The 16,615-nt window shown below is 46.1% G+C and overlaps 5 protein-coding genes across 9 annotated transcripts; 2 read left to right on the top strand and 3 right to left on the bottom strand.

Moving 5' to 3' along the window:
- Positions 1-903: 903 nt before the first annotated feature.
- On the bottom strand, positions 904-5,634 carry LOC116428309 (prothoracicotropic hormone-like). Of its 2 annotated transcripts, none has more exons than XM_031979771.2 (4): positions 3,950-5,634; positions 3,027-3,329; positions 2,053-2,196; positions 904-1,985 (listed from the first exon to the last, which is right to left on the bottom strand). In XM_031979771.2, exons 1-4 carry the CDS (start codon positions 4,004-4,006, stop codon positions 1,827-1,829), a joined length of 663 nt encoding a protein of 220 aa, XP_031835631.2. In that variant the 5' UTR covers positions 4,007-5,634; the 3' UTR covers positions 904-1,826. The 2 variants fall into 2 exon arrangements, with proteins under 2 accessions (XP_031835631.2, XP_076223611.1); XM_076367496.1 differs by having other exon boundaries at positions 2,053-2,193.
- A 179-nt stretch (positions 5,635-5,813) lies between these two features.
- On the top strand, positions 5,814-10,033 carry LOC116428360 (orcokinin peptides). Of its 2 annotated transcripts, XM_031979935.2 has the most exons (4): positions 5,814-5,957; positions 7,061-7,139; positions 9,548-9,656; positions 9,736-10,033. In XM_031979935.2, the coding sequence occupies exons 1-4, from the start codon at positions 5,853-5,855 to the stop codon at positions 9,950-9,952; spliced, it is 510 nt and encodes a 169-aa protein (XP_031835795.1). In that variant the 5' UTR covers positions 5,814-5,852; the 3' UTR covers positions 9,953-10,033. The 2 variants fall into 2 exon arrangements, with proteins under 2 accessions (XP_031835795.1, XP_031835793.1); XM_031979933.2 differs by lacking the exons at positions 9,548-9,656; positions 9,736-10,033 and adding an exon at positions 8,160-8,785.
- Positions 10,034-10,121: 88 nt separating this feature from the next.
- On the bottom strand, positions 10,122-11,516 carry LOC116428361 (uncharacterized). The gene is made up of 5 exons (XM_031979936.2): positions 11,339-11,516; positions 11,223-11,285; positions 11,095-11,157; positions 10,900-11,013; positions 10,122-10,406 (listed from the first exon to the last, which is right to left on the bottom strand). The coding sequence occupies exons 1-5, from the start codon at positions 11,411-11,413 to the stop codon at positions 10,122-10,124; spliced, it is 600 nt and encodes a 199-aa protein (XP_031835796.1). The 5' UTR covers positions 11,414-11,516.
- Positions 11,517-12,070: 554 nt separating this feature from the next.
- On the top strand, positions 12,071-14,180 carry Cdk5 (cyclin-dependent kinase 5). Its single transcript, XM_031979932.2, has 7 exons — positions 12,071-12,200; positions 12,380-12,468; positions 12,555-12,748; positions 12,825-12,912; positions 12,987-13,158; positions 13,241-13,452; positions 13,533-14,180. The coding sequence occupies exons 1-7, from the start codon at positions 12,164-12,166 to the stop codon at positions 13,638-13,640; spliced, it is 900 nt and encodes a 299-aa protein (XP_031835792.1). The 5' UTR covers positions 12,071-12,163; the 3' UTR covers positions 13,641-14,180.
- Positions 14,099-16,577, bottom strand: LOC116428357 (T-cell immunomodulatory protein). Of its 3 annotated transcripts, none has more exons than XM_031979930.2 (3): positions 16,430-16,577; positions 14,635-16,314; positions 14,099-14,478 (listed from the first exon to the last, which is right to left on the bottom strand). In XM_031979930.2, the coding sequence occupies exons 2-3, from the start codon at positions 16,180-16,182 to the stop codon at positions 14,215-14,217; spliced, it is 1,812 nt and encodes a 603-aa protein (XP_031835790.1). In that variant the 5' UTR covers positions 16,183-16,314; positions 16,430-16,577; the 3' UTR covers positions 14,099-14,214. The 3 variants fall into 3 exon arrangements, with proteins under 3 accessions (XP_031835790.1, XP_031835789.1, XP_031835791.1); XM_031979929.2 differs by having other exon boundaries at positions 16,384-16,550; XM_031979931.2 differs by having other exon boundaries at positions 14,635-16,328; positions 16,384-16,543.
- Between the last annotated feature and the right edge of the window lie 38 nt (positions 16,578-16,615).

The following is a 16,615-nucleotide window of genomic DNA, read 5'->3' as shown; positions in this document are numbered from 1 at the left end:
GGACGCCATCTTTTGGCGGGAGGCTGAATATTGGAGCTGAAATCTATTCGTATCGATACGAAATTGGTATGAAATCGGTATGGAATCGGTATCGAGGGTAAGTTCGAATGTCCAACGTGATACTGATTTCGAAACAATGACGATCAATATTTTTCGTGGACAGTTGTCCTCGGCGAGAGGATTGACGATCGATTTCTACGTTGCGGAATCGACATCGGGCGCCATCTTTCGAGTTGTGGTTGAATACTAATGCCGAAATCAATTGGTACCATACGGAATCGGTATTGAATCGGTATGGAATCGGTATGGAATCGGTATCGATGGCAAGTTTGAATGTCTGACGCGAGGAGTGGCGGTCGACCGTCTACGTCGTGAAATCGACATCGGACGCCATCTTTCGGATGGAGGCTGAAGTCTAACACCGAAATCAGATCGTATCGATAAGAAATCGGTATGGAATCGGTATTGAATCGGTAAGAAATCGGTATTGATCGGTATTGAATCGGTAAGAAATCAGTATGGAATCGGTATCAAGGGCAAGTTCGAATGTCCAACACGAGACCGATTTCGAAAAAATGACGATCAATATTTCTCGTGGACAATTGTCGCAGTGTCGGCAACGGTTTTCAAACGATCGGACCCTCGAGATGAATTTCGTGCGGATTTCCAAGACGGAAGCTCGTAACGGGGATCCTCTCGCGGGTGTCGTTTGCCGACGAGGTCGACGGGACTTCTCAGACGTCGGCGAATACCGACATTTCTTGGGATGGAAGAAGGAACGGATAGTGGAGAAATCTGAGGATGATGATCTCTGGATAACCGGAACTTCCAAATTGCTGAAGAACAATTACAATAAAACACTTGATTTTAAATAAAAATATTTATTAACACAGGTAGCTGGATCATAGATCATAATATGACTACTGTAATACTAAATCGTTAATAATCTTCAATATCATTTTGGTACCACATTAAATACTTTTAATACGGTCAAGAATATCATTATAATTACAAAGCACCGAGAACATAAAGAAACATCAAAATCTACGTAAAAACGACCAAAAACTTGAATACAACTCGATACTTTCTTTAAAAGATCAATACAGTTCACAAGCGAAGTGTAACCGAAATCTCCGTGGCGCGGGACGTGTTAAAAGCCTCGAATCTATTAGCGGGATAAGCCCGTTGAGTGGTCGTCGGCCGCTATCGGAGGCGTCGCTTCGAAAGTTTCACTTTCAACCGCGAGGAAAGTAAATATTCGGGGGATCGCAAACATCGCCTCGAGTGTTCCCGAGCCACCTAAAGCCTCTGCTATCGCCCTATCGACCGATGTCGCGTCGGAAGGCAAGTTTCGCTTCCCGATAGAGCGACGTTTCGAGACGAAACGTTCGGATTTGGAAGATCATGTTGCAAACAAGTGATTCAGTTACTTGAACAACTTAATCCTTAACACTCTTTGCACTCGGAAGTATTTCCAATGAAATACTTAACATCCTCTGACTAGACAAACACGATATTTTTTAAACGAACTCAAAGGAACAGCAAGTAAATTGAGAAACAGATATTTTAGTCAAACACAGTTAACTGGTTAAACTACGTATAATGCCTCGATACGTAAACATTGGAATAAAACAGCTGTTCCTCAATGCAGGTGATCTCTCTTCGAAGTCTCAAAGAACATCGCCTTCGCCTCGTGAAGAAACGTTAAATGTTTCTAGTAAGAAACATCCGAGTGCAAAGGGTTAAACGTTGAAATCGGCGGTAAGTACAGACGGAAGTGCAGGCGAGCCAAGATGAAGTCGATCCGAGGCGCGAACGGGCGAGGATCAGTTCCTCCTGTTGCTCGAGGACGGCACGCAAGCGACGGCCACGGGTACTTGCCTCATCTGCCACGTGTTGCTCAGGGACAGCGGCAGCGAGGTCTCCAGCAACTTGGGCCCCTCGCGCAGCGACTCGTTCGCGTCGCGCTTCCTCAGCACGTGCACCTGCGGAGGAACGAGTGAAATTAGGAGACTCGATAGGAGGGAAAAGTTTGGTTGATCGTGGTATTACCGGGTAATAGATCAACCTGCACGAGTGGCGTATGCTTCGGCAGGTCCTCTGCTTGCAATTAGACACGCTGATGTATCTCGGGTAATTGTCGACCCCGAGATCCTTCACCTTGAACTCGGAGTCGCAGGAACAAGACGTCGCCTGCTAACAATCGGAAAAATGTAAACGATTAGCCGAGTATTCGCGTTCGTTCAAAAAACTTCAAAAATTTCTTACTAGACATATTCAATTTATTTTTATGAGATACAGTTGACATTTTTTTCAACTAACTTAACGAGGAATCTATTCACAAAATAGCTTTGTCCCTCAGTTTAAGTGTGATTTCTCGTTGAGTTAGTTTCACTAAATATCCTCTCTATCTCAGCAGAAGACATTGAAATATTTCTGATGTAAAACTTCCGAGTGCAAAGGGTTAATATTTTACAATTCGGAATTCGATTTGCCGTTGCAGATATGTGAATGAAATTGAAACGAGTCGTTGAGTTCCTAATGTAAGGTAGACTATAGTTTCTAATAACAACGTCTATAGGATTCATTTCATTTTCATTATGTAAAACATAGGATTACGGCCGTTGCAAATATGTAACAATGAAACTGAAACGAATCATTGAGTTCCTACTGTAATGTAGTTTATGGTTTCTAATAACATCATCTATAGGACTCATTTCATTTTCATTATGTAAAAAACATAGGGTTACAGCCGTTACAAATACGTAACAATGAAATTGAAGCCAGTCATTGATTTCCTACTGTAATGCAGTTTATAGCTTCTAATAACGACGTCTATAGGATTCATTTCATTCTCATTATATAAAACCGTTACAAATAGTGACAATGAAATTGAAGTCAGTCATTGAGTTCCTAATGTAACGTACTTCATAGCTTCCAATAACATCATCTATACGACTCGCTTCATTCTCATTATGTAAAACCGTTACAAATACATGTCGCTGGTAGCGAACGCGTTAACGTACCTCTACCGGGTGCAACCGCGGGGAGGATTGACCGTTTACTCGCTTCGCTACGTTCGTTGTTGTATCGTCGCTGTAGTCGTTGTCCACGTCGGTGCTGTAGTCCTCCTCGTCGGGCACTTGGAAGAACGGCGTGTCGAAGTGCCAAGGAAACGGCGACTCGGCGGGCGCCGTTCTATGGTAACGTTCGGAGAAGAATTGAACGTCCGACGGGCTGCGCGCCGATTGTCGATGCCGGCGTTGATGCAGCTCCCATTGATCGGCAACGGACGATGGCTCCGCGAACCGTAGCTCGTGCATCATCATCTGAATATAAAAAAAAAACGGTGACTCGCAATCGCCGTTTCATTCGGAAAATTATAAAATCGACGATTCAACGCGATAGGATGAGCAAGCCATCGGCACGTGAAGCGAAACAATTCTGCCACCGAGTTTATGCAAAATTTATGCAGACGAACGTAGAATACGAGTAAAATTTGTCTCGATTCTTGTCAGTTCTAATTAAATATTGTTCTGTTATCGGATACTATATTGCAAACGTAGACAGAGGATATGAGTAAAATTTGTCTCTTTCAATAAATTTATTATGGATTATAATGGATTAAATAATAAAGCAATAAATTATTGCTGAGGATTAATTATGAGCAATAAATTATTCCTCAGCAATAATTTATCAGAAGAGACAAATTCTACTCATACTCTACATCTACGTTTGCAATATAGTGTCCGATAACAGAACAATATTTAATTAGAACTCACAAGAGTAACACTTATGCTCGTTAAATTCCGTTTAAAATCCACAAGTCTCACACGTGACTAAGGTCAACATTCAGAAAACAATGCACGTCCGAGTACTATCAAGTTCAAAGGGTAAGTCTCTCCGTTCGATCCGCGTCGCGCTCTTCGATTCGAGAATTCTTACTTACGAACAAGATCATAACGGTGTATCTCGACGCGCGACTGATTTGCAGCAGGATCGACATCGTGCGGACTGAATGATGCTCCTTTCGCGGATACGTCTTATATAGGAAACCGTCGGGGCTGGGACAATAGGTGAAAACACCCCTATCGAATTACATCTTCCGGTGATACGACTAATAACATCCATTAACGTCACCCGATTTCCGACGAAGGTGGACAAACTCGTCCCTCGCAATTCTCCGGCCCTTGTGACATTTGTCGCAATCGTATCCGGCATTAGTCGTCGGTCGCAGATCCGAGAGAGCGACAGCGCGCGGATTCTGCGATCGACAGTCGCCGAACTCGCAGGCCGTAAAGCGCGAACGTTGTCGCCGGACAATCGAATCGACGGCATCGTTTACGACTCACACGCGCAATTTAGCTCGCTACGTTTTCGCGTTACGACGCGCGCTTCGGCGGGAACAGCGCGGCCTCCGGAATTTATTTTCTGCATCAGATACGAGCGAGATCGATCGCGCGGACGCGGGTGCGCGCGGTAGCTTTTTCCGCAGGAACAGCAATTTCCAAGTTTGCGTTCGACCCGCTCGAAACTCGAGGCGGGACGGAGAGGCGAGACGGAGAACAGGTAACCACCGCGTTGCACAGAACTTCTGCGAAAATTAGAGGAATCTCCGTTTGAAGTTCTTCAGTGGAAAAGTCGGAGAAGCGGCGTCCCTGTGCGACTCGCGACGGAATGGAAGCTCTCCAGTGCGTAGGATGTTCATTGGAAATTCATTCCAGTGTGCATGGAATTCTCTGTGCAGTTTTGGAATCTGTTAGGGTTTCGGTCCTAGGATTAGGTTCACCTAGGATTTCAAATCTTGGAGATCTGCAGTGAATTCTTGAAGAGATCTTGAGAGATCTGGGATTTCTAATTTGAAATCTTGAAGATCTGAAATTAAATCAATTACATCAATACAATTTTGAAATCTGTTAGCTTTTCAGACCTAGGATTTCAAATCTTGAAGATCTGAAATTAAATCTTGAAGAGATCTTGAGAGATCTAGGATTTCTAACTTGAAATCCTGAAGATCTGAAATGAAATCTTGAAGAGATCTTGAGAGATCTAGGATTTCTAACTTGAAATCTTGAAAATCTGCAATGAAATCTTGAAGAGATCTTGAGAGATCTAGGATCTCAAACTTGAAATCCTATTTTGTTCATGCACTATCAAGTACATTTAAAAACTTCCTGATTTTTTCAGTGCATTATACACAGATTCAAATTCCTCAGCCTTGTTACGTATTAAACCTTGTTCATAAATGGCTATTACGTCTTTTCAATTGTTAAAAACTCCCCTTTGCGCCAGTTCTCTGTTGTGTAACACCGATTCCAATAACATTGTTTAGGAGCCTAACAAGCATGTTATACGGCGGCTACCTGTAGATCGTTTCGACTCAGCATTTGTCATTTGCCATGGGAAACACGACTGTTTTCATAGTTAAAAATTTGTAGCGATGAACGTACGTAGCTGGTTCTGAGACAATTATTCCCAAAGTAATGCTGTAAACAGAGAATGTTTCCTCCAGTAAGAAATCCGTGTACCAAGAGTGAAATATTTTCATTGTTTTCCCGTTCGTACGCTGATTAGTCGCATCGCGAAAGCGAGCGTCGATGTGGGCTGCTCGTTTAATGCCTTAATGGGTTTCGGTGGCGTCGCCCTGCGTCCCTCGTCGCTCGTCCGCGCTGGATGGCCGTATCGCACCGGGGCGCGTGCGTCCTCGAACCTCTTCACCCCTTAACCATCGTCTGTCCTCTATATATTTGACGGAAAAACGAGGAGGACTCGTAAACGGAACGCGATTCTCAGCACGCGATCTCTCTCTCTTAGCCGCTCGCTGCAACTCGACGTTGGACGACTCTCGCGCGATGACGGGACTGGGTAACCGTGCTTTCCCGATCCTCTTCTGGTCGATCGCAGCCGCCTGGACGGCCGCCGTACCCGTGTCCGTTTCCGTACCCGTTCCTGTGCAGGTAACAATTTTCGTCATCGTTTTCGCTTTCGTCGTTGCGTTCAAGCTCCGCGACTAAACGACGCACAATAGATTCTTGGATAAATTGAGACTAGAACAGAAGAGAACTTGTTTGAAAAGTGGGAAATTTGTAATTTGAATTATCTATAATTGATACGTTTGCTTAAACTGAATCTTTCGTCCTCGTCTTCGTCGCCGCGTTGATTTAAACTCCGCGACTAAACGACGCAAAATAGATTCTTGGATAAATTGGGACTAAAACAGAAGAAAACTTTGAAAATGGATTCTTGGACAAATCGAGACTGGAACAGAAGGAAACTTGTTTGAAAACTGGGAAATTTGTAATTCGATTTACCTATAATTGACATGTTTGTTTAAATTGAATCTTTCGTCTTCGTTTTCGTCGTCGCGTCGGTTCAAGCTCCGCGACCAAACGATGCGTACTGGATTCTTGGATAAATTGCAACTAGAACAGAAGAAAACTTGTTTGAAAAGTGGGAAATATCTGAACTTTTTCAAGCTTTACTCTTTCGTCCTCGTTTTCGTCGTCGCGTTCAAGCTTCGCAACCAAACGACGCACAATAGATTCTTGGACAATTGCAACTAGAACAGAAGAATAATGGGAAACAACTGAACATCTTTTTCAAAATTTACTGTCATCCTCGTTTTCATCGTCGCGTCAATTTAAACTCCGCGACCGAACGACGCACAACGGATCCTTCTATATATTGCAACTAGAACAGAAGAAAATTTCTTTTAAACTTGTCAAACTTGAAGCTTCCTCCAGTAAAAATGAGAAGCTAACAACAAAATACAATGTATTCCTCAAACACGATGCGACGTACGCGTCAGAAAAGTTGTGCCCGCTATTTCGACAGGCTGCGTCAGTTCTCCGTGTATAAATGTACCTGTTCCCTTCGACATCGAATCTAAACAACGGTTGCTTGCGGTTCGAACGGTTAAAGTCGCGAGGAAATTCATTACTTTACCATTCGGGTCGCGGGCTCGCGTGTTCGCGTGTCGGCTTTATCGCGTTATCTCGCGTCGGCCGAACGTCCTGACGTTCGTCCGACGATTGCGAGTTTCAACGATCGTTGGTTGCAGGCTGGGACGAGCGGCGTACAACGGAACATGTACGGGCCGACAGCCGCGGAGATTCTCGCCGCGTATCTCGAGGACCAAGGTAAGTTCTCTGTTCGCACGCTGTCAAAACAACATTAGTGTACGTGACGTGACACTTTCACACGCCGAATTAACACGTTAACACTAAAACTACCAGAGGGGTGAAATGACCTATGCCTGATGTCTCCTTCTTGCAATTATTAGAAAGGTGACAAATGTCTGAGAAATTATTAAAGAAATTCATTTACTACGCAAATTGAATTGTAAATCAATGACTGAACAGATGCACTCTTGGAGTTTCTATAGCGAAATTATTAAAAGTCGATTGAAGTGCTCGGTAGTTTTAGTGTTACGTTGAGCGCCATGTCAGTCACTGGTGACTGACGCTTCCGAATTACTAAAAACAATCGTAACGTACAAGACGACCCATGTGAAATAAAAATGTTTAATGAGGCGACTGAGTTGATAACAGTGTAACGCAAACGTTGCAACGCCAAACGATTCATAATTACTCCTACCTTTCTCTGCTACAAAAGACAAACTCTATGGGAAAACGCTTAGGATTTTCGTGGCGCTTAACGTGTTAACCTTGTGTGAAATAGTTGTGACGAAGTTGAAGTGTGTGCGTTGTCCAGTGAGTACAGATTAGTAATGAACTTGTGTTGTCTATGTCTGTCTCCATGTCTCAATGTCTGTCTCGCGATGTATATATAAAAATAGTGACGTAGGGCGGTGTCCTTAGTGACAACTCAGAATTCTAAACGATCGGGCTGTTGCCGATTACAGTTTCTTAGCCTGCACCCACACTACTTGTAAATTTACTTAGATAGTGTTCAGGCATGAGCACAATTGGTCACGCCATAAATCTTTACGTACCGACGGCTGTCTCAACCAAATAAACCGGAACATTCTCCAATATTCCATCATTCCGTTTGTGTCGTCTGCGCCCACCTGTTTCGTGTCTCGTGTCCCGTGTCGCGCGTCAAACTTCGTCGAACGCTTCCCGTGTCGTCCAAGAAAGAGATCGGAGGTCGATCCTGTGTCGTCGAAGTGATTCAACCACGCTGTTCGGCAATTCTAGGCAGGACGGAGGAGAAACCGGTCGACGGACCACCGTCGTCGGCACGAGACTCGGATCGCGATGGGAATCGAAATATAAATTGGTCGACCGGTAGACGTTCGCCGAACGCGTTCGTCTCCGAGCAGGTTCCGAGCACGAGACTCGATCGGAATCTCGATCAGATCGGCGGCGGTAATCTGTTGAGGGGCCTGTCGGAGAGGGAGACGGCTCGCGATCGTTCGTGGTGGTCGGCAGCGAGGAGGAATCTCGATCAGATCGGCGGCGGCAACCTGTTGCGCTCCGCGGACGACCGGCTCTCCAGGAACCTGGACCAAATCGGAGGTGGAAATCTGGTGCGCGACACGAGCGGCGACTTCCGGCGGAACTTGGATCAAATCGGAGGAGGGAACCTGGTGCGCGACCTCGCCGGCGCCGTTCGCCGATTCCAGGCGCGCGCCGGGGACGCCGGATCGCGGGACGCGATCGACGCGATCGTCTGACCGGCGGGACGCGCGGCACTCGCGAGCGTGACGATAGCGTCGCCTTTGTATCGAATCCATTGCAGTAGACAATAAAAATCGTATGTACGAACGAGCCCGTGCCATCGCGTGAAGCGCATCCTTCTCCTTTCTTTCATTCCTGCGTCGGTTGTGCGAGGGAACCTTCTCGACCGCCGATTTTGAAGAAGGTACCGTAATACAGAGTTCTCGAGGGAAAAGTGCGAAAGAGATTCGGAGTGCAAAGGGTTGAAAATCTATCAATATCCGGCGTACAATGCGATAAGAAAATTATTTCTCTGCAGTTTCAGAGATACTGCATAAATATACTTTCAACCCTAACTTTAAAGGACGTTCTCATCGCTCGAAAATTGATATAACTGATAAGAAGAGAATGTGTCAAATATTTTCTTAACACTTAGCCAAGTAGATGAGATCTCCCATTGTTCACTTAGCAACTATTGCCTTTTATTCAACTCATCTTTCCTTTCCTTGTTCAGTAAGCCTTGAAGTATGAATATTTGCAACTCATCAAATACCTTCTTTGCAAAACAAAGCTTTCAACCAAATGAACTGAACTCAATTGAAGATAACGAAAGAGGTTCTAGTAATACTCCCTTTTAAGTATCAAGAACTTGAATTTTTAGTTAAATGAATTGAACTCACTCAGTTGAAGATAATGAAAGAGGTTCTAGTTATACTCCTTTTAAGAGGTTCTAGTTATACTTTCTTTTATCAAGAACTTGAATTTTTAGTTAAATGAATTGAACTCATTCAATTGAAGATACTGAAAGAGGTTCTAGTTATACTCCTTTTTAAGTATCAAGAACTATGTTTCACCTTTCATCAAAATCGTGTCGAAAAGGTTCCCTCATCAAGCCCAGACCTAACGCAGCCTCGATTTCGTTCAAGATGCGCCGGATTCGTACGAGCCGACGGACAGAGTCGGCCAGCGCCGCGATCGTCTCCACTATTCCGCCCCTGGGAGAACGTTGGACCACTTTCGTGGTATCTCCGGCAGGTAAGCGACGATTCCATTCCGAGATCGACGCGGTTCGTCGAATAAATTCGCCCTCCGGCGTTCGTTGCTCTGTTCGCAGCGGACGGATCGATCCTGTTTTGAACAGCTGGACCGCGGGCCGCGTCCGTGTTCCGTTCGAGAGGTTCGCCACCAAGCGGAACATCGACGAGATCGATCGTTCGCCGTTCGACAACTTCTTCAAGAAAAGCACGGGTCGGCTGGATCGCTCCGGTTGGATCGGCTCCGACGATGATCGTCCGTCGTTCGACAGATTGTACGCAACGCTCGATCGCTGAACCGACTGAACAACGAGAATCTTCTTGCCGTCTCGCACCTCTGTAGCAACGATACCTCTGTCGCGGAAATAGACCATCCAAACAATGCTCTTTTTCTTTTATTTCAACCTTCCGCTTGCGCCGACAAATGACGTCTACACTTTGATGTGGAGATCGGTTACCGAGCTGGCTACGCGGACGGGCGGCTTGATCTAAGCGATCCTTCGGCTGCCGGCTCGCTGAGGAGACGAACTTCCGGAGTGGTCGGTGTTTTGGCTCGGTCGAACGCGGGGTCTCGCGCGCAGACCGAGAACTTCGACAGAGGATTCCGAACCGGAGGGATTCCGCTTCTGGTTTCGTTTCGATCCTCGTTCTTCTTCCCCTCCGCTGCTGCAAGGATCCTTTGAATCTCTTCGTTCACGTTGACGGGCGTCTCGATCCACACGCTCTCCCTGTTGCGGTCCATCCGGAGCAGCTAGTCGATGAAGAGTATCAGTACGTTGGTCATGAGAATTTAGAGCGTGTAACGTTACTTGTGTCGCAAGTGCGAATGGTATTGGGATTAATTAGCAGTCATTCGGTATCGTAGCTCTTGAGGTATGCTGTTATTCAGATATCTACGTAACTGAATATTTTGATACATCAAAATATTCTTTTCTGTCATTGTTTTCGATATAGACGCTCAGATCAGTGTCATGGCACGTGCTACACGATGCCAGCAACCTGATGCTGAAGATACAGTACAGGTCTCACGTCAGCCAAGCTAACTAATACTTAATACTTTGCTACATCAAAATATTCTTTTTTGTGAGTGAGAGTCCTCTTCATTTTTGAATCGTGTAACACGTGCCATAGTACTGATGATCGTCTAGATTACTCAAAAACAATGACAAGAAAATCTTTTGATATATCAAAATATCCAGTATTTAATTAACTTAGCTTTCGCGAGACCTGCATTGCACAAGTACCTCTATCAAGGTCTCCTCAAGTTCGGCGAACCGCTGTAAAGCCGTCGACAATTTCGCACTCTGACTGGTCAGTCGATCGGTGATGCGCAATTCCTCTCCGACGTCCCGTTCAATCTGGGGAATGATCGGTACCTTAAATTACCTTTAACCAATTACCGCCAATTATCGACAGACCCCAGGTTTGCGAGTACGCACCTCCTCCACTCCCTTGGCAACCTGCTCGCCGATGTACCTGACATTCTCGCGCGCCCGGCGAACCTGTCGACGAGACGCGTTACCTACTCGTGCTGCACCGTTTTATCGACGGATTCGATTATACTCACGTTCGAGGAAAATTCTCTCATCTCCGCGATGATCTTGCGCCGCAACCTCGTCGCTGCTAGAAACTAAATTCTACGGGATTACTCGGTCGAACGCGACCGGTCGTCACGTGGCTTACCCGTTGACAGACGTAAGCCAGGATCAGCACGCTGGCGATCGCCGGGATCGCCCCACTGGAAATTTCACGATGCATCGGTTGCGCTTCGCCTCGTCCATCGGAACGCGAGTCGACGGAAGGACGATCGGGATTTTTCCGACCTGACGCCACGCGATGTTTCACGATGCTTACCTGTCAACTTTTTGGAAAATAATTGAACGAGACGAGTATCGATTCTGTGCAGAATCGATCATATATTTGCAGTGATTTTTGCCGCGATTATAGAGTGGAAACTACAGTAAATATTTAATTACTTAGGTATATACCTCTGCGTGTGATATATTACTCCAAGATTTTGGAAATTAAGTGCAGAATTATATGGGAAGTGTATAAATATGAATATTCATGCAGTAAGAATAATAAAATAAAACGACGCCGATCGGTAACCAAGAATAAAGGACGATGGAATGATCGAAAAGTTATCGAGCGAGGAATCGAGGGACCAATTGACTGACAACTGGTATGGCGTCAGATTTATGGTGTCCTTTTTTATTCGATATATTATTTATTTACAATGTTGAAATATTTTACCAACTTCTATGACGGCTTGTTTCCAACTATTTATAAAATGAATGTCACGGATATTAATAAAAGAATTTAAAATGTATAATTAAACGATTTCTAACAGAAATTGATTTTACCTGTAAGTAGAAACCGACACTACCGACAGATTGGCTACAGATCCATGGCGTGTGCTGCTGTCTACACGGGTGATTCGGCGCACGATCGTTTTGAGTGCAGCGCTAACCACTCTGCGACTATTCCGCCCGTAGGATCGCCAAAAATATGCAAAAATATGAGAAACTCGAGAAAATAGGAGAAGGTAGGTGTGCCAAATGTTACCAATCGACCCGTTCCCATTTCAAAACACGAGCGACGTTGTTTCCTGATTTTAAACTGACGCCGATGATGCTGGGCTAAACGAGCATTCTTTTGACAATCTCCGTCGAAGACGCGTACAACTTTTTCCTTCGCTCGCTTGACTGTCTCTGCGTTTTTCAGGCACATATGGAACCGTTTTCAAAGCGAAAAACCGAGAAACACACGAAATCGTCGCCCTGAAAAGAGTACGATTGGACGAGGACGACGAAGTACGTTGTTCGCCTGACTAGTTCGGAACTATCGACACACAGGTTCCATGCTTCACCGATTACCAGTTTTTTTCTGTCTCGCACAGGGTGTACCGTCGTCCGCGCTCAGAGAGATTTGTCTGTTGAAGGAACTGAAACATAAGAATATCGTTAGGCTATACGACGTATTGCACAGCGACAGGAAACTGATTTTGGTCTTTGAGCACTGTGATCAGGATCTGAAAAAGTACTTCGACAGTTTGAACGGAGAGATAGACTTGGATGTAGTCAAATCCTTTCTGTGAGAAATCTTTCTATAATGCAGTCTTCGCGAGGGCATACATAGAACCTCTAATTGCCTCTGTCACTGGTTTCAGGTATCAGCTGCTACGTGGATTGGCGTTTTGTCACAGCCGAAATGTGCTACACAGGGATCTCAAACCGCAAAATTTGCTCATCAACAAGGTAAGACTATCTTGTTGTCCGTCGGGCAGCGAGGTACTTCCAGCTTTAGAGAGTGGTTGCAAATCGATTTCCAGAACGGGGAGTTGAAACTGGCAGACTTCGGACTGGCCAGAGCCTTCGGGATTCCAGTGAAATGTTACTCCGCAGAAGTTGTCACGTTATGGTACCGTCCTCCGGACGTTCTCTTCGGTGCAAAATTGTACACGACGTCCATAGACATGTGGAGCGCCGGATGTATATTCGCTGGTGAGTAACCGAGCAATTTTTTTTAAAGAGGTTCTGGAGAGCAGGTCTATATATGTATCTTTGATTCAACGATTCCTCGTAGAACTGGCGAATGCTGGCAGACCGTTGTTTCCCGGCTCGGACGTTGAGGATCAACTGAAACGAATATTCAAAATGTTGGGTACGCCAACCGAAGAGACTTGGCCGGACTTTACCACGCTTCCCGACTACAGGCCTTTCCCTCCGTACCACCCTGGCCAAGGATTGGCTCACGTTACGCCGAAACTCAATTCCAGGGGCAGAGACTTATTACAGGTGACACAGTACACGTGCACGCTAGTGTTACTCCATAAATCAATGTCACTGTCGCTCATATTTCACGATCCCTGTTTCAGAGACTGTTAGTGTGCAATCCAGCGTTACGATTATCGGCGGACGAAGCGATGACTCACCCTTACTTTAACGATTTGAACCCTGCCATAAAAAATGATCGTTGCCAGTAGCGCATTCCAGGTTAACCTAGCCCGATGATCGAGACCGTATAATATATATACGTACATGTACATGCATACATGTACACATAGGACGTATATATATGTATACACATTCACCGCGAGTAGCACAGCGACCAAAATCACTCCGGTAAAAATCGTTTGTTAATATATACATATATATTGCTATTATTATACGCGTATATTTCGTATTCGATGCGTTGCGTCACGAGAGCAAGCGCACCGGCGAGTCCTGTTTTCTAAGAATGTCCAATAGTAACGAATAAGCTGTCAATTCGATCAGTGCCGGTTGTGTACGACGAAGCCAAAAGGGAGCACGCGTACACGAACACTCTACAAGTTCTCGCGTGCCGTTCCTCCACCCGTTCATTTCGGTGTTTACGTATTCTTACCGGTACGCATAACCTCCGTATCCATCGGTACCGGTCGTCGATGAAAGTTGAACGATCGATCGGTTACTTAATTTATTTATCGTTTATGAAACATCTTACACGTCGAGAAATGAAATAAATATACATTCGTTAACGGGGAGCGGGCAACAAATTCTTATTTCTATCCTCGTATTTTACATAGCGTCGAAGGGGAATCTGTGCGCCTCTTGCAGCTTCTCGATCTTGTCCTCCCTCCGCTCCTTCCAATACAAGGCGATGATAATGAACGATATCAGGCCGCAAGTGCCCGTCAACGCGGCGGCGCTCAGCAGAATCAGTTTGCTCGGGGTCACGAACAGCTGCGCCTTCCACTTCCACGGCTCCGCTATCGGATTCGGAATGACGACCATCTGCGAGTTTGGAATGATCTGCGGCCACTCCCGAGACTTGCCGCCTACCTGTTTCAAAGGTACGCATATATCTAACAGATGGAAATTTCAACAGAAACTGAGAAGGAAAAGAGTAAGAATACAACGGAGCAGAGTCTATGGAATAAAATATAAATAGGTTAGATAAATTGAAGAAAAGCAAGATTGAATTAGGGGATCGCTTACCCCTATCGTCAGAGCGTCGACGAAGTTCGGCGTTCTGCCTAAACCGAACGTCGTGTACGGTAAGTTCAGAGAAAAGTGCGCACTCTGCGGCAGCTGGGCGGCGATCGCGTTTCGAGGACTGCCGTCCTGGGTGGTGGTTCGATACGCTATCGAGGGTCCAGGCAGATTGGTGCCGTACGTCCTCTTCTTCTTCCCAAGGGACCCCGGTGAAATCGGGTACAAGCTGTTGTTGCGTCCGGTCAGGACCATTACCTTAACGAAGTTCGCGTCGTAGTCCAAACTGTTCTTGAACGCCGCTGTACGGTACGTGCCGTTGCTCTTCTCGAACTCCACCAGGATCACGTCCAGAATACCGTCCTGGTAGAAGTCGTAGAACACCGCCATCGCGGTCTCATTGTAGAACGGGTTCAACGCCTGCCACTTGACCTGGAACGTCCGGGCGAAACCAACGCATTTGTCGCAGGCGACGTTCTCCAAGAGGAAGGACCGCTTCTGCCTGCTGGTGGTCGACTTGAGCGTGGCCAGCAGGTCCGGGTAGCCGTCCATGTTGAAGTCACCGCCGCGGAGAGTGATCGTGTCCGTGTACCGTTGTCCGTCGGGGTTCACGAACCCCCACATCACGTTGTTCCCGTCCGCAAAGTTCACGCGCAGGTCGTGCCACTCGTCGGAGTACATCATGATGGTGCTGTTGGTGCACGCGCTGTCGAAGCACAGTGGCAGCAGCAAGTCCATCTTGCCGGTCAACTCCATGTCCAGGTAGAGGGTCTGCCCGATCACACCGGGGAAGTTCTCGTCTGGTGAAATGTTGTACGGGAATGGTATAGTCTTTTGGAATTCGAAACCCCGCTTCTCGACGCCCAGCCAGATTTCGAAGGATCTCCGTGTGGTTACCACCAGGTCTGCTAAGAAATCGCTGTTCAGGTCTAAGTAGGCGTTAGAGTGGGGTTCGCCGATTGGTGGAAGAGGGTCCAACTGGATGGAAGAGCGGTTTGGTGGAAGCATTCGTACTGCTTTCGGTGCTTTTCTACTCTCGTCGAATATCCAGAACATCCTGTCCCCGTGTTCATCCAGCCCGAATAGATCTATAATCATGTCTCCGTTGTGGTCCAATGCTAGTGGTTGGCCCCTCATTTTTACCAATGGTTCGCTCTCCTTTGTGCAATTCAATTGACCGTTCCCACCCCATAATACGTAAGCGTACGACAACTTCTCCCTTGGTTCGTACGTTACCACTAGTACGTCCATGAAAACATCTCCGTCGAAGTCTCCAGGCACAACGCCGACCACTGTACGACTGAACGTACACGTCAGATCCGAGCTGGGCCTCAGCAGCGGTTCCTGGTCCGAAGCTAGGAATATCTCCACGACAGTGGTGCCGTTGTTGCGTAACATGAACACATCCGTCAATTCGTCCGAATTGAAGTCTCCAAACGCGGCTGGCATGCCATCCAGCACGCCTCCGAACACCGCTGCAGTGATGTCACTGCATCTCGTCGTCCCGATCAAACTAACGATCGCATACACGATCGTCGTCCATTTTATTCGCATGTTTTTCAAGTTGCCTCTGACCAGCTGTTTCGTTCTCTTTCTGTAACGAATAACGCAATTCTCGAAGCGTAGAATCGTTCAGTTGAATCGCTCCCAGAAGAGGACAAAAATTTCCACCGAATCGTTTTTAACCTAAAAGCAAATCGCTAGATAAAGGTTGTGACGACCATTCGCGTGTCACGATTTTTCACGCTGACACACCTCTGTCGCCTCTCCGGGAAACTGGTCCCACCGTTTATCCACTTGCCTTTGCAATCCAAGCAACAGTGCGAAATATTTTTACGGTTCAAACCACTCACAAACTATTTACACTTCACCTGACTGCGCCGTTCATGTTGCCCTGACAGCTGACTCACACGACTGCGCAATGCGTGAACTCTTTCTTCAATAATTCCGGATGTCGACTTATCGATCGATGATAACACAGATTGGT

Source organism: Nomia melanderi, chromosome 4 (assembly GCF_051020985.1).
Source record: "Nomia melanderi isolate GNS246 chromosome 4, iyNomMela1, whole genome shotgun sequence".
In the NCBI taxonomy this organism is placed as follows: domain Eukaryota; kingdom Metazoa; phylum Arthropoda; class Insecta; order Hymenoptera; family Halictidae; genus Nomia; species Nomia melanderi.
This window is presented reverse-complemented; position numbering and strand designations above follow the sequence as displayed.

Excerpts from the sequence above, each read along its gene's own strand:
- LOC116428309 (XM_031979771.2), bottom strand. The coding sequence starts at position 4,006 with ATGTCGATCCTGCTGCAAATCAGTCGCGCGTCGAGATACACCGTTATG. Across the intron at positions 3,330-3,949 it reads ACACCGTTATGATCTTGTTC|ATGATGATGCACGAGCTACG; the intron begins GTAAGTAAGAAT and ends TTTTATATTCAG. Across the intron at positions 2,197-3,026 it reads CGCGGTTGCACCCGGTAGAG|CAGGCGACGTCTTGTTCCTG; the intron begins GTACGTTAACGC and ends TCCGATTGTTAG.
- LOC116428360 (XM_031979933.2), top strand. The coding sequence starts at position 5,853 with ATGACGGGACTGGGTAACCGTGCTTTCCCGATCCTCTTCTGGTCGATC. Across the intron at positions 5,958-7,060 it reads CCGTACCCGTTCCTGTGCAG|GCTGGGACGAGCGGCGTACA; the intron begins GTAACAATTTTC and ends CGTTGGTTGCAG. Across the intron at positions 7,140-8,159 it reads CGCGTATCTCGAGGACCAAG|GCAGGACGGAGGAGAAACCG; the intron begins GTAAGTTCTCTG and ends CGGCAATTCTAG.
- LOC116428361 (XM_031979936.2), bottom strand. The coding sequence starts at position 11,413 with ATGCATCGTGAAATTTCCAGTGGGGCGATCCCGGCGATCGCCAGCGTG. Across the intron at positions 11,158-11,222 it reads TGAGAGAATTTTCCTCGAAC|GTTCGCCGGGCGCGCGAGAA; the intron begins GTGAGTATAATC and ends TCTCGTCGACAG. Across the intron at positions 10,407-10,899 it reads TTGAGGAGACCTTGATAGAG|CTGCTCCGGATGGACCGCAA; the intron begins GTACTTGTGCAA and ends TTCATCGACTAG.
- Cdk5 (XM_031979932.2), top strand. The coding sequence starts at position 12,164 with ATGCAAAAATATGAGAAACTCGAGAAAATAGGAGAAG. Across the intron at positions 12,749-12,824 it reads GATGTAGTCAAATCCTTTCT|GTATCAGCTGCTACGTGGAT; the intron begins GTGAGAAATCTT and ends CACTGGTTTCAG. Across the intron at positions 12,913-12,986 it reads AAAATTTGCTCATCAACAAG|AACGGGGAGTTGAAACTGGC; the intron begins GTAAGACTATCT and ends ATCGATTTCCAG.
- LOC116428357 (XM_031979930.2), bottom strand. The coding sequence starts at position 16,182 with ATGCGAATAAAATGGACGACGATCGTGTATGCGATCGTTAGTTTGATC. Across the intron at positions 14,479-14,634 it reads TCGACGCTCTGACGATAGGG|GTAGGCGGCAAGTCTCGGGA; the intron begins GTAAGCGATCCC and ends CCTTTGAAACAG.